Below are 16184 nucleotides of genomic sequence, written 5' to 3'. Positions count from 1 at the left end.
GATACTGTCCCTTGACCATTCTACTTGAGAAGTACCCACTCCCATCATGCCCTAAGCCCTTCCTTATTCTGACCTATCCCTCTCTCCCCCTCCCACCCCCACCCCCCAAGCTTAAATGCCTTACTGGAAAGACAGGAAAGGAAATGTTTGTAGTAGATTTTCCAAACACAAACCTCGCTTTTATAATCTGGTTATGGCAACCATCTATTTTGGTAGAGTGAGCCTATTATATGAATTACATTTTGCAATTCAGATTTTTGCAATTTAGAAAAAACATAAGCCATTGCAAACAGTTAAACTGGACATTTTGTATATACGTTTAATACTGTAAGTCAGAATTTTAGGCAGTGTGCAAGACAGAATGAAAACATAAAGCAGATGGACCTGGCCTAATGTTTAAGGCTCAGAGAAAACTTCTTTGAGGAAGTGACCTGGGAACTGAGACGTGAAGGATGAATAGGAGTTAATAGGTGGTGCCAATGGAAAAGAGCTTTCCAGGCAGAAGAAAAATTATATACAGAAGGCTTGCAGTGGGAATTGAAAGTCCAGAAATAAACCATACATTTATAGTCAATAGATTTTCAACAATAGTGCCAAAAGAATAGTTTTTTCAACACACGGTGCTGGAGCAACTGGATATCCACATGCTCAAGAACGAAGTTGGACCCCTGCCTCACACCATGTCCCAAAATTAACTCAAAGTGGATCATAGACCTATATTTTAGAGTTAAAACTGTAAAACTCCTAGAACAAAACATAGGAGTAAATCTTTGTGATGTGGAGTTAGGCAGTGGTTTCTTAGATATGACACCGAAAGCACAAACAACAAAAGAAAAAATAAATTGGACTTCAACAAAATTAAGAACTTTTGTACTTCAAAGAATAGCATCAAGAGAGTGAAATGACAACCCACAGAATGGAGAAAACATTTGCAAGGATCTGATAAGGGAACTTGTGTCCAGCTACTACTAGGAAAATGCAGCATAACTCAAAAGAGTAGGTTCGTGAAAAGAGTTCAGAGTCTAGGGTTTGGATGTGTTTCTTGATTTGAAAAATTGAGACTGTTGCAAAGCAGTCTTCCCTTCATTTCTTTCAGAATGAAATTTGTAATCTAACTTGAATTTAATAAGCATCTCCTTCAGCTCAAACTATCCATTTGTGAGGTGACAGGTGTAAACTCCATGGGTTTGGCAGAGAGTTCCTTAGTCTAGGAATCCTTGGCCCTGTGGCGTGGTTGAAATTCTGAACAGAGTGTTTCCTGTTGTAATTCTAGACATTGCCTTTAATACTGCTCAAATTCCAACAATTCACCAAGATTTTACAGATTTTGCTTCCTTTTTAAATAAGAATGTTAAAATAAGAGTCCAAACGTCCATCTAAATCAGTCAAATTGGAGTATCTCAATTAGTATATTAGAACCCGTAAGATGAATTATATTTTGCAGTTTATGTACCCCAGAATTTGCCTGTCAGTTAAATTCTGAGCCATGGTTTCAGTTGTATTGGATGCTTTTCTTAGCTCACCAAAAAGCAGAGGCCAGCCAGGAAAAAGGAAAATCTAAAATTGTCTTTTCCATTTCTTCCCATTAATGAGTGGCTCTGGAAATGTTCCCTGCAAGGAAGCAGTGGTGAAAAATCTCTTCTTTACTATTAAGTTTCTGAAGAGAATGAAAACCTTTTTAAATTTTTTTAAAAATTAGTTTTAGGTACACAAAACAACATAATGATTAGACATTTATACCCCTCACAAAGTGATAACTTCCCTCCCCAAGTCTACTACCCTTCTGACATCGTGTATAGCTGTTAAAATACCATTGGCTATATTCTCCATGCTGTACTTTACATCCCACAAATATATATATATATATATATATATATATATTTATATTATAGTAACTTTTTTTTGTTTTTAAATTTTCTATTAAAGATTTGATTACTTTATTGGGGGTAAACCATGTGAGTTTATGCATACCCTGGCATCTAGGTAATTTTTACACCAGCAAGCCTAGTTTCCTGAACCAAAGAAGAGATGAAAGTAATTGAATATTCCTAATTAGAATGAGTACATGTATTCAAAATTCATAGTAAAGATGTCTTAAATCTCATTATATATTCATCCATATTATTTTAATCAGTTAATGACTATCTTTGTTCACATGTTTTAAAACAGATGAGCTCCGACAAGAAATGCTGGATGATGTACAAAAGAAATTAATGAATTTAGTAAACAGCACAGAAGGAAAAGTAGACAAGTATGCTCTGCCTTTTAACTTTTATGTATTTTATGGAGACTACTTTTATGGTAAAAATTTCGACATGTAGATGTTTATATGTGATTAAGTTTTTAAAAAGCCATTTATTTTTCTTATATAGTGATAAGATGGTAGGTAGTTTTAATGAGGGGTCAGTAGAATAATTTCTCTTGATTAAATAGATTTTCTCAGCTCCAATTCTTTTTCTTAGAGCCATATGGAAGCATTAAAACATCACCACACTCAGAAAAAAGTTAATTCTTCCAATACTTTTTTTACTGTCTTTACTGTCCTTAAATTAACACATTTTGCTCAAATGTATTACGTCTGAAACCTAGGACTATATGTAATATACCATTAATATTTTACAGATTTCGACATTATTAGCGAATTTGTAATAAATATGAGTAGGGAAATATAAGCACAACCATTAAGCACGCAAACTACCATCATGGTGTAAGGTGGGGAGGGAAAAAAATCTGAAGAGTCACCTTCAGCTTGACATCAACCCAGACAGGCACTGAGAATTACTAATGAGGCACCATCTCAGTTGATTATTTGGTTGAAGAAAGTGGGTGGCTGGCTCATAAGTGTGTTTTTAAAACATTTTGGGTTGTATGAAGTATTCTTAATTAGACATGTCAAGGTTTTTTTAAAGTTACCTTAAAATATTTTATTGTTTAGTGTTTTATAATCAAGTATTGTTGAAGTGTAATTAAATATTTGTATGTTTAATGTTTATTATTTGGGTACACTAAATATTGGGATAACTTGTTGAGGTAGCTTGAGCTGTTTCTGCCTTCATTTTTATAGAGTTCTAATGAGAAATCTCTTCATTGGACATTTCCACACACCAAAAAACCAGCGTCATGAAGTGTTACGATTAATGGGAAGCATCCTGGGTATCAAAAGGGAGGAAATGGAGCAGGTAACTGAACAATGAAAGCCATTCAGAATACATTTATAACTAAAATAATGGCATCATATACAATTTTTTTTTTAAAGAATCTCTTTTTTTTTAAAGATTTTTATTGGGGAATTGGGGGATGGGAACAGTGTTGGGGAATTGGGGGAAGGGGAACAGACAAGTTGCTGTCCTTTTTTGTTCTTCAGTATAGTTGTGGAGAACGTTGCTTCACTGGCTCAAGTTGGCACCATCATTGCGCTCTTCCCGGGCGAGGCAGATCAGTCGCCGGCTTCTGGACGGCCGCTCACTGCGGCTTCTGGACGGCCGCTCACGCTGGCTGCTGGCTACACACGGTAGCCCATGGCAACCCACTGCCACAGGGGCTGCAGCCTACCCGACGCAGGCGACTCACGGCAGCCCAGCTCCAGGTTGAGCTGTTGTTCAGCATCTTAGCTGTGGAGGACAGTGTCACTGGTCCTCATGTGGGATCCAAACCGGGGCCCTCTGGCATCCCAAGCCAGTTCTTAACCATGGTGCCACTCGACCGGCCCTATAAAAATTTTTTTCACTGTATTTTATATAACTTTTCCTGAGCATAATTTTCTCAATAATGTGGAAATGGAATCATTTCATACCACAGTGAGGAGGTGGATTTGTTCAATTTGTGGAATTTTTTTTCTTTTTTTACTTTTTAAAATTTGTATTGTGATAAAACATAACATAAAATTGACCATTTTAACCATTTTTAAGTGTACGGTTCAGTGGTATTAAGTCCATTCACATTGTTATTCAACCATCACCACCATCATTTCAAGAACTTTCTCATCTTCCCAATTTAAATTCTGTACCCTTTAAACATTAACGCCTCATTCTCCTCTCCACCACCCTACCAGCCCCTGGCCACCATATAATATTTGTCCTTTTATGTGTGGCTTGTTTCACATAGCAAAATGTCTTCAGGATTCATAGTAGTAGCATATGTCAAGACTTCTTTCCTTTTTGAGTATATTAAATATATTAATATTCCATTGTATGTGTATACTATGTTTTTTTATTCATCTGTGATGGACACTTGGGTTGCTTCTACCTTTTGACTGTTATAAATAATGCCACGACGAACATGGCTATACAAATACGTATCTGTTTGGGGCCCTGCTGTAAATTCTTTCAGGTATATGCCTGGAAGTGGAATTGCTGGGTCATATGGTAATTCTGTGTTTAATTTTTTGAGGAATTGCTGTACTGTTTTTCACAGTTGCTGCACTATTTTGCATTCTCACCAGCAGTGAACAAGGGTTCCTAGTCCTTTTACATCCTTGCCAACACTTGCTCTTTTTTCTTCCTTCCTTTCTTTTTTTAAACAGGAAATAGCATCCCAATGGGTGTGAAGTGCTGTCTATCTCATCATGATTGTGATTTCCTTTCCCTAATGACTGGTGATGCTGAGCGCTTTTCATGTACTTGTTGGTCACTTACATATTTTCTTTGGAATAATGTTTGTTGAAGTCCTTGGCCTATTTTTCAGTTGGGTTGTTTGTTTTTTTGTTGAGTTGTAGGAGTCTTTTATATATTCTGTATATCAATCCCTCATCAGGTATATCATTTGCAAATATTTTCTCCAATTCTTTGTGTTGTCTTTTCACTTTCTTGATAGTGTTCTTTGTACAAAAGTTTTTAATAAATTTTGATGAAATTCCATTTTATTGTTTTTACTTTTGTTGCTTGTGCTTTGGGTGTAATATTTAAGAAACCACTGCCAATCCAAAGTCATGAAGATTTTTCTCTGTGTTTTCTTCTAATAGTTTTAATTCTTACATTTAGGTTTTTGATCCATTTTGAATGAATTATATAGATATATGTAGTAATGTAAGGGCCCAGCTTTATTCTTTCACATGTGGATATTTAGTTTCCCAGCAATATTTGTTGAAAAGACTGTCATTTCCCCCATTGAGTGGTTTGGGCACTCTGATGGAGAAGCTGTGTGTGTGTGTGTGTGTGTGTGTGCGCGCGCGCGCACACACACACACACATACACACATACACACACACACACACACACACACACACAGATTACTGTATTTCCCCATGTATAAGACACACCCTTTTTCCCAAAAAAGTGCGTCTTATACATGGGGAAATATGGTAATTTGGGGGCTCTTCATTCTATTCCATTGGTCTGTGTGTGTCTTTACGCCAGTAGCACAATGTTTTGATTATTATACGCTATGAAATTAGGAAGTGTGCGTCTTCCAACTTTGTTTTTCTTTTTCAAAATTATTTTGGTTATTTAGGGTAACTTGAGGTTCCATATGAATTTTAGGATGAATTTTTCTATTTCTACAGGAAATTCTGTTGAGGTTCTAATAGGAAATGCACTGAATGTGCAGATCATGTTGTGTAAGACTGTCATCCTAACAATATTATACTTTCCAAGCTAGATTTTGGGTCATTGTGTTTTCATTTTCATTTGTCTCAAGGTATTGCTTGATTCCTTTCTTGATCTCATCATTGACTCACTCGTTGTTTAGTAGCGTGTTATTTAGCCCCCATGTATTTGTGTGTTTTCTAGTTTTCTTCTTGTAATTGATTTCTAGCTTTATACTATGTGGTCAGAGAAGACTCTTGATATGACTTCAGCTTTTTAAATTGATTGAAACCTTTTTTGCAGCCTAACATGTGGCCTGTCTTGGAAAATGTGTGTGCACTTGAAAAGAATGTATATTCTGCTTTGGGGTGAAATGTTCTAAAAATATCAATTAAACCCATCTGGTCTAGTGAGTCATTTAATGCTGCTGTTTTCTTGTTGATTTTCTGTCTGAAAGAATTGTCTATTGGTGTCAGTGGGGTGTTAAAGTCCCCTATTATGATTGCATTACTGTTGATCTCTGGTTTTATGTCAGTCAATATTTGCTTTATATATTTAGGGGCTCCTATGTTGGGTGCATACATGTTTACAAGAGTTAAATCCTTTTGTTGGATTAATACCTTTATCATTATGTAATGTCCTTCTTTGTCTCTTATTGTAGTCATTGTTTTAAAGTCTGTTTTGTCTGATATGAGTATTGCTACTCCAGCTTTTCTTTTTTTTTTTCATTTTCCTTTCACATGAAATATTTTTTTCCACCCCTTTATTTTCAGTCTGTGTGTGTCTTTCAATCTGAAGTGGGTCTCTTGTAGACAGCATATATATAGGTCTTGTTTTCTCATCCATTCAGCTACCCTATGTCTTTTGATTGGAGCATTTAAGCTATTTACATTTAAAGTGATTATTGATAGGTACATAGTTATTGCCATTTTATTCATATTTATGTTCTTTTTTTTATCTTCTTCTTAAAGAAGTCCCTGTAACATTTTTTGTAATACCACTTTGGTGGTGATAAACTCTTTTAGCTTTTTCTTGTCTGGGAAGCTTTTTATCTAATTTTCAATTTTAAATGATAACCTTGCTGGCTAGAATAGTCTTAGTTGTAGGCCCTTGTTTTTTTATCACTTTAAATATTTCATGCCAATCCCTACTGGCCTGTCTGTAAAGTTGTTGTTGATAAATCAGCTGAGAGTCTTAGGGGAGCTCCCTGTAGGTAACTAACTGGTTTTATTTTGCTCCTTTTAAAATTATTTCTTTGTCTTTAACTTTTGGCATTTTAATTATGATGTGTCTTGGTTGTGGGCCTGTTTGGGTTCATCTTTTTTGGGACTCTCTGCACTTCCGGGGCTTGAATATCCATTTCCTTTGCCAGGATAGGGAAGTTTTCTGTCATTATTTCTTCAAATAGATTCTCAATCCCTTGTGCTCTCTCTTTTCTCCTGGAACTCCTACAATGCAAATGTTGTTATGCTTGATGTTGTCCCAGAGGTCCCTTAAACTATCTTTATTAATTTATTTATTTTAAAAGTCATTTTTCTTTTTTCTATTCTAATTGGGTGTTTTCTTCTACCTTGTCTTTCAAATCGCTGATTCGATCATCTGCTTCATCTAATCTGCTGTTGATTCCTTCTAGTATATTCATCATTTCAGTTATTATATTCTTCACTTCTGACTGGTTCTTTTTTATGGTATCTATATCCTTTTTTATGTGTGCTATTTTTTTGTTGGAGTTCTCATTAAGTTCCTTGAGCTTCCTTATAACCAGTGTTTTGAACTCTGTATCTGGTAGGTTGCTTGCCTCCATTACATTTAGTTCTTTTTCTGGAGTTTTTTTCTTGTTCTTTCATTTGGGACATGTCTCTTTGTTTCCTCATTTTGGCTGCCTCTCTGTGTTTCTTTCTATGTATTAGGCAGATCTGCTATGTCTCTCAGTCTTCGCTGGGTGGCCTTATGTAGTAGGTGGCCTGTGGGGCCCAGCAGTCTCCCTGATTACTTGTGCTGGGTGCTCCAGGAGTGTCTCTTGTGTGGGTTGTGTGTGCCCCCTTGTTGTAATTGAGTCTTGATTGCTGTTGGCACATCAGTGGGTAGGATTGACCCTCAGGTTGACTGGCTTTGAGGATTGGCCATGCCCACAGAGTATTATCTGCTGTGTGGGGGCTGATTCCACGGAGTAGGATTTACCCCAATGGGCTCTGGTGCCTGCCGAGACCACCCTTTGTATGTGTCACTTGTGGGGCTAATCGGGTGGTTCTCTGTTGTTGTCTGAAGCTGGCCTCTAGGTGTGTTGGTTCTGGGGCCTCTTGGGGAGGGCTCCTATGCAGGCCAAATTCAGCCGCTCCCTGTGACTTGTAGAGCTACCTGGAGAGAGCTACAGAGCAGTACACATTTGGCAGCTGCCTGTGATGGACCTGGGAGCACATGGGGAGGCCACGCTATGAACCGAGGTTGGCTGCCACCAGCACTGGGCCCTGGGGCAGCTCTGCAAATTGCATAGTGTCCCGGAGGCCTACCACCACCTGCCAGCTACCCATAAGGCTCAGTCATTGAAAGAGCCTTGGGCCGTATGCACTTTGGATGAGGCAGGGTCTCGGGGTCATCAGGGTAGGGCAAGTGGGGATCACCAGGCTAATACAGATTCAGATTTGGGGGAGGGCTCAACACAGGGCCAGTGGCAGCTGTTCCTCTACCCCTTGCCCTGGAGCCATATAACTCAATTTCTCCCTGTATATCTCTGGCCACCGTGCCTCTGCTGGAGCCTAGGGATGAGTGCATGTGAGTGAGTGAGCCTGTACATAGCCTTTTTAAGAGGATGCCTGGGTTTCCCACAGCCTTCCATCTCACCTGGGTGGTCAGGATCCCCACTATTTTTCACAGGTAGGTGTTGTGGGGGCTCTTTTTCCTGGCACTGGTACTCCAGGCTGGGGAGCCTGGGTTGGGCCTGGGGCCCCTTTCTCCTCAGCGGGTACCTCTGTAGCTGAGATATCCCTTTCGTTTCTCGACTGCCACACGGAGGCTTGGGGCCAGCCAATTTTGCATCTCCACCCCTCCCACCAGTCTCGACGTGGCTTCTTCTTTACATCCTTAGTTCTAGGACTTCTGTTCAGATAGCCTTCAGACCGCTGTCCAGGTTGATTGTTCTGTAATTTAGTTGTCATTTTGATGTGGTCATGGGAGGAGGCAAGCACATCATTTACCTCCTCTGCCACCTTGACCAGAACTTTCAATTTGCATAATATTAGTTTTAATGTTTTGTAACTTACAGGCCACCTTCTTATCAAAATGCTGAGATTTTGAGACATGACAATCCTCAACTTTTAGTCAAGATAGTATTTGGGATGATATTTCATTGTATTTATAGCCTCTGTCACTAGGAAACATTTACCAGAAATTGGACTTTAAAAGCATGGTTTGCTACCATCTGAAATCTTGTAAAAATGGTTCTTATTTTATCTTTTCTTGTACTGATAATATTTTTCTGTTTTAAAATAATTTTGCAGTTGTTGAATGAAGATCAGGGCGGTGTTACCAGATGGATGACTGGGTGGCTTGGCGGAGGATCAAAAAGTGTCCCCAACACACCTCTCAGACCAAATCAGCAGTCTGTGTTTAATAGTGTAAGAGCTGACTTTAGTTTGCTGAATTTGAATGGTGAAATGATTGTACATCACATTCATTTGCAAAGAACCAGATTTATTTTTTTAGCTTATTTTATATAGCCATTTTATTTTGAAGTCGTGGAAACTCAGATCCATAGATGTGATTAGCTTAAGGATAATAACCTAGTTTTGATAAGTTTACTGCATATAGGTTTTAACTTCTTATTTATGTAATACTTTTATTTTTTAAAGTATTAACTGTTCCTTTATTTGTACTTGATCATGATGCTGTAGGCACACAGTCATTTTTCTGTCTTACCACTAAATTCTTAAAGATAGTCTTTATTTTATGCATGTATATGTGTCTACATATTTATTGAGTCAGTAAATACTTATTGAGCACTTGCTGTGTACCCTTCTGTTCTAAACACTGGGGATGCAGCAGCAAACCAGATAAAGTACCTGCCCTCAACGAACTTGCATTCTGGCAGGAAGAGGCAGTTAATAATTATGAAAATATAGTGCCTGTTATGTAATAGGCTTAAGATGACTATCAATTGAATTGAGTAGCACTGCGAGTTAGAATGTGGAGTTTCCGTCTTTCTTTTTTTTTTAATAAAGAGGAAACGAAGGATAGGTGACTTACCCACAGCTAGCTAAAGACAAAACTTTATTTTAAATTGGATGGCATAAAATTTAATTTAAAAGAAATGTCTATTATTTTAATCTGCTACAATTACTTGTGAGCTTTTGCTATATTCATTGATTGGGTGTTAGTTTAGAAAAATGTGACTAATATTTGTTTTCTGTCAGTATAAGTTTTCATGTCTATGTAAACAGTTATTAAAATGATTTAAGACTTAATGTCTTAAGTGCAATTGATGGCAAGAAATCTAAGTGTTATCAGATGGCTAATTCTGACTAAATGCCTATAAAGCGCTGTCATCAAAGATTATTAAGTTTTTACTTGATACCTGTGTAACTAAAGTGGTAGCAATTTTAATTGTTCATAAAAGCTTAGTTATAAAGAAATGATTCAGATGGCATGATTAGTTTTTAATATTTAATTAGAATAGCTGGTATATTTTCTAAGTTGTAGTGAATATAATTTTAACATTTGCCTAATATAACCCAAATATTTTCTTTTTAGTCTTTTTCAGAACTTTTTGTTAAATTTCTAGAAACAGAATCTCATCCATCTGTTCCACCACCAAAGCTTTCTGTTCGTGATATGAAACCTCTGGATTCACCAGGAAGGAGAAAACTAGATACAAATGTACCGGAAAGTTTTAAAGGTACTAAAACTAGATACTGTATTTATTTTTTTCTACAATTTAAAAAACTGAATGTTTAATTTATAATTATGTTTAATAGTGGTATCAACTAAATTTTTAGTGCTTTTGAAAATGTGTTATGATTTCTTCCAAAATTCCAATAAGGCATTATATTTTGGCTTCATATATTCTTGTAGCAGCCTGATATTTCATTGGCTTAGATTAATTTAAACAATATGAAGTATTTTCTTTTTGTTTATTGGTGTAATTGTTGTCTCTTTACATAAGCCACTTCAAATTACTCTTCTTGGAAGTGGTAGCAAACTGATACGCCTTTGCTTGTTACCTGTTTTCCTTTACTCAATAACCAAACCTTGGTGTGTTAATATTTATAAGAGTAGTTTAGTAAACTGGCTTACACATCCAAGAACGTTAGGAAGCGTTCTCATATGTTGAAAGATCTGCCTAGAAGCAAATGGTGTGGTGGTTCTGCAATATGTGATAGTTTCCTATCCCACTAGTTTATAAAGTTTTATTTATATTCATATCTCCTGTGTTATTAGGTTGTCAGAAAAGTCATGATGTATTTTTTCTGTTTTCATTGCAAAAATGCGTCATGATTTTTCCAACAACCCAATAGCTTGCAGTAAAATTTCTTGAGTTGAAATTTAAGTATGTATATTATTTAGACTATAAACACATTCTCTATTGTAAGGTCTCTTTTTTCCCTGAAATCTTCATATTTTAATTCAGACTAACATGTTTGCTATTATCGTTGGGACTGTAAAGGTATGTTATTATACACTCTTAAGTTTATATCATGTCAGATACTTAATCTGGATAAAATATTAAATATATTCTGAAACTTAAGAAACATGCTTACCCATTTAAACAAATATTTCTATTTTCCTGAACTTTTATAGAAGAGAAAGTGGTAAAATTTGTTATTTACATAAAAGGTTTGGCTACTAAATTTAGTGAAAAGTCTTAACTTTATCTAACAGGTGTAGACTCTACTAAAAACACCTTTTCCTTGTTATACTAGGTTATAGCATCTTAAAGTCGATTCTAAAATTCATTATGGCAGGATTTTCCCTTCTTTCCCCCGCCTTTCTCTCCTCTCTATCCCTTCCCCTTTTTTCCCTCACCTCCCTCTTTCAGTTATCAAGTCATGTGCCCAGCTTGATTTGTATTGATCAAAGACAAAAGCCACTGATGGTCCTGAGTTGGTACAGGGATTGCATGAAAAAAGCAAACTCAGCCTTTAATCCTGAATTTGGAAGTGTGTGGCTAGGGTCAGAGCTTACTAAGTAGTACCACAAGCTTTTTCAGAGGTTAGAAATTTGTCATTCACAGGAAAGTATAGCTCGGGGTCCCAGGAGTGCTCAGTGATAAGTAGATTTGATGAATTTGCCTCAGTGCCGCTTTGTTTTAGAAGCTTCTTGTATTTGAGGTTCCCATTGCTAAAGTGAGCACCTTCAAGGGGTTGCTTGTCTCTCAATGAAATTGTTAGTGGTCTTGGGTAATAAACGCATAGTTTTATCCACTAAGACAGTAGGGCATAAACCAAATACCTATTCCAATAAAAACTAATTGTTTAGCCTAACTTTATAGAAAAATAACCTAATCAAGAATGGTTTTCAAACCTTTGGATGACTAAAAAATGGTGATGTAATGTATTGTTTTTCTTTTGATAAATTAATATTAAACCTGATTGTTATTGTAATATGGGTGTCAGGTTTTGTTTGGTTTTATGATCATCATAATTATTGGGGAAAGTTCTCCAGTTCTTCATCTTTCAGGCAGGTGATTAGAGAGTTTGCCTTCTAACTTATAAAACACTTTTTAAAATGCTGTTATTATAGTGTGGGGGCTACAAAAATAATACGTTTCCCCCCACCTTCTAAGTTCTTTTAGCTGGGCTAATAATCAAATTAACAGAGACAGATTAACAGGAAAGAAATCAAATTTTAATACACATGGGGAATTCACATAAGCATGAAAATTGCAAAGACAGTGAGGCAACACGGGGTGTATATGACATTTTGGACAACAGAGAAAAGGGGAGAATGGGGGGGGGTCATAGACTTCAGAAGTGGGAATGGGTGATTTACAGGTGATTTAGGAAGAGCAGCACATACAAGGCAGGCCAATTCTTGCTAAGCGACTCAGAAACACTGGGAATCAGGAGGTATCCAGCTAACAGCCCTGCCAGGAGCCCTCCTGCTTACCACTTGATTCAGATGAGGCTACAGTGAACATGCTAAGCAGGTCTTCCCTCCGAATCGCTTAGGCAGGAAAGGGTGGGGAGGCGCAAAGGTTCTTTCTGAGTCTTTTTTTCTTTTAATCTTTTCTTAATAACCACCTTAAAAATCAGTATCCCAAAAGGCAAAAGGGTTGGTTCTTTTCAATAGTAAATTAAATTTATCAGTTATAGAACTGGTATTTAAATATAAAACAACAGTATTAATATGTTTAGTGAAATATTAGCGATACATTCAAATAGTAGTCTTCGCTTCCCTTTTCTGTCTCCCATTCTTTTCTCTCGTCTCGTCCTTCCACGCTGCTATATTTCAGAGACCCTGCTTATTGGATCCAGACCCCAGCAGCACATGAATTAAATTCATTCAAGGGCCAAACCTGGGAACCTAAAACATATGGGTAGTTCTGACTAACTAGCACACAGGGGACTAAACAATTCCTATTTTATCATTTAGATACCGCAGAATCCAGGTCTGGTAGAAGAGCAGACGTGAGTCCTTTCTTGGCTCCCCGCTCCGCAGCTGTACCTCTTATTAACCCAGCTGGACTTGGACCCGGCGGGCCTGGGCATCTCCTTCTAAAACCCATCTCAGATGTACTGCCCACTTTTACACCTTTGCCAGTGTTACCTGACAACAGTGCTGGAGTTGTGCTGAAAGACCTTTTAAAGCAATAGATGAGTTTCCAGCCAGAAACGACATAAGCATAGCACTTTAAAGAAACCCTGAACACTATGTGTATGTACTTTATCACAAAGTGGCCTTTTGGAAAAAGTCATGTATTTTGTTTGTAGTTGTACTTTCTCTAAAATTAATAAAAATATATTCTCAGTGCTTTTAGAAATTGCAAGTGTCACAGGAGGAAGTTTTTGCTATATTATCTGCTTTTATCCTTCTCTGATTTGACCTAATTTAAGCTAGAAACATTTGATTTTTTTATCTTAACTTATAAAAATAAGAAAAATAAAAAGAATACTAGGAGCTATATATCAGTTCTTTATTTTCTCCTCTGACTTTCAAGTTTATTTAAGCTAGAGACATGTGGTTTGTCTTTTAAAGATAATCAAGAGATTTACCAAAAAAAAGAAAGAAAATAGTAACGGCTCATGTACATAGTACAGAAAATTGATCTGAAGTGTATATTAATCATCTTGCGAGAACTTTGTGTAGACAGGCCGAGAACGGTTGTCCCTGGGAGGGCATCAGTGTCCCGAGGTGGAACGTGTGTGCACTTGGTTCTATGCAATTTGACCACATGTGTGGATTCATGTGATCCCCACTACTGGACAGATACACCCAGGACCCCTCACGCTGCCCTTTATAATCATAGCCACATCCCTCCTTAGCCCCCTCCCTAACCTCTGGCAACCACTAACTGCTCTCCATCTCTATCATTTTGTCATTTCAAGAGTGCTATATAAATGGAATCACACAGTATATAACCTTTTGAGATTGATTTTTTTTCACTCGGTACAATGCCCTTGAGATCCGTCCAAGTTGTTGCCTGTATCAGCAGTTTGTTCTCATTGTTAAGTACATACTGTGGATATATGATTTATTGGGTTGTCGGAAAAATCATGACGCATTTTTGCAATGAAAAACAGAAAAGATACGCCATGACTTTTCCGACAGCCCAATAGTTTTAAGAACTGAGGTATCTTTTTAAAGGTACTATCTTAAAACTAATTGTTTTCTCACATACACACAACTTTCATATAAGTGTTAGATTGTACAGCTGCATACGGAACTCTAATTAGCAATATCACTAAATCTGATGCCTCCTGCCTCTTTCTGAGGCATGTGTATGAGAGGCATGTCAGTCCTGCAGCTGTCCATTCTCACCTTCGTGGTCACTGAGGGCAGTGACTTACTTCAGCAACTCTAGCACCAGGCCTTTGGAACTAAAGAGCAAGGGAGTATTTCTTTAGTTTTATTAATAAAGCTTATCATAAAAAATCCTGACTTGGAATTTAATTATATCAGGATGTTCTTGTTTTTATGAGTTGTGGAAATTGTACATTTAAAGACATTTCTTGGAAATTTTGTAAATTTCAACATGCCTTTAAAACAGAAACATCTGTATAACAAGGTAGAAATGATACTAACCCAAATATGTAAATAGCCCTGGCTCTGGCCAGGGCTAAATTTGATTATTTGTACATTTTGCTGTAATTAACTGTATACTTTCTACTGTATTTAGAAGATGGGAAGTCTTTATGCGTTGATAGGTAAGACTGGTTTTTCTGAAGAATTTAATAACAGACATGGCTGCTTCACCACGTCCCATCTCCTTAGCTAATTTATTTATGTTGCCATTTTTTATTTAGTATACCTTAAAGGAAGTTGTCATGCCAGTTCTATATTAGAACTGTCAAACTGCCTCTTGTCTGTTTTGCCCATTATTATTTCTCTATGAAATTATTACTCTTGGGTTTTATATGATCCTTTCAAAGATGCTTTCACTGACCATCCTAAATTATTTTCTACTTGCTATTAAAGTTTCATTTCAGTGTGGAGCATCTGAAATAAAAGTTTCTAATTTAAAAAATAAAAAGACACAATCTTTCATTTTGAAGAAATAGAACATGCAAAAAAAATTTCCCTTTTAATTTGAAAATTAAAATTTAAATAGTGGATATTTAAGTAGTATGTTGTCATATTTTAAATGCCTTTTATGACATTTTGAGTATTTCCTTCTCTACTCAAAACAGCTTGTCCCCCTTTACCCAGTAGTTTAACATAAGTTTGAAAGCTGTTATGGGTGGAGTGTATATCTAAACATCACAGCGTGACCTTACATGGCTGCTATTTAATTAAGTATATGACCTTGAACTAAAGCTGTAGTACCTAATGTTTCATTTGTATCATCATTGAAACTATAGCTCACTGGTATGCATACTCAGTGTTTGTTGATCTAAAGCAGACATAACTCACCTACTTTTCTGAAACTTAAGTTGTGTCAGAGATGAACCATCTGCTCAAGGAATCTTCTTAGTAACCATACAGTGATGAAGCATGTACATTCTCATGTTAGTAAGAGGATGTTGCTAGCAGTAATTTTACTGCACTATTTTAATTACAGTAATTGCACTGTTTACTTCTCTACAAACTTATTAGAATTTGTGGTTGAATTTTGCTTTAGCTACCACAGTTTTTCACATTCCTAACGGTTTTCAACCACTAGTACTATAACAGAAAATCCAGCCAGACATTGAATTGGATTTTAGTACAATTCTGCATCATATGGTTCTTTGAGTTTTAGTTCCTGCCATTATTGGCTTAAAAAGGAGGGAAAAAACCCCAGAAAAACATGAGAAAAAGAAATGACTTCCTTAAAACCAGCCAATTAAAGTATTAAATATCCACCCCCACCACCGCCAAATAAAGCTTCCAGTTTATTTTAACATTTTAATGGTTAATTGAAGGGAGAAAAAGACTCAGAATACTTATCCAATCATTAGGTGGAAAATAAACTGTCTTCAGGGACCGGGAGTGTTAAGAATTATTGAGAAAGTGCTATTATGCAAACT

The 16184-nt window shown here is 36.7% G+C and overlaps 1 protein-coding gene across 1 annotated transcript in view; it reads left to right on the top strand.

The window, feature by feature from the left end:
- The window catches only part of TRIP11 (thyroid hormone receptor interactor 11), an 86939-nt gene extending 70993 nt beyond the window's left edge, over positions 1 to 15946 (top strand). Inside the window, exons 16-20 of the mRNA XM_019642293.1 lie at positions 2170 to 2251; positions 3065 to 3179; positions 9021 to 9137; positions 10270 to 10414; positions 13111 to 15946. Coding sequence (XP_019497838.1) covers positions 2170 to 2251; positions 3065 to 3179; positions 9021 to 9137; positions 10270 to 10414; positions 13111 to 13331 — 680 coding nt within the window. The 3' untranslated portion in view covers positions 13332 to 15946. The remainder of the gene's footprint in view (positions 1 to 2169; positions 2252 to 3064; positions 3180 to 9020; positions 9138 to 10269; positions 10415 to 13110) is intronic.
- Positions 15947 to 16184: the final 238 nt, after the last annotated feature.

The sequence above is a fragment of the Hipposideros armiger genome, unplaced genomic scaffold (genome assembly GCF_001890085.2).
Source record: "Hipposideros armiger isolate ML-2016 unplaced genomic scaffold, ASM189008v1 scaffold_67, whole genome shotgun sequence".
Classification (NCBI taxonomy): domain Eukaryota; kingdom Metazoa; phylum Chordata; class Mammalia; order Chiroptera; family Hipposideridae; genus Hipposideros; species Hipposideros armiger.
The sequence above is the reverse complement of the archived record's forward strand: the minus strand, read 5'-3'. Positions and strand labels throughout refer to the sequence as shown.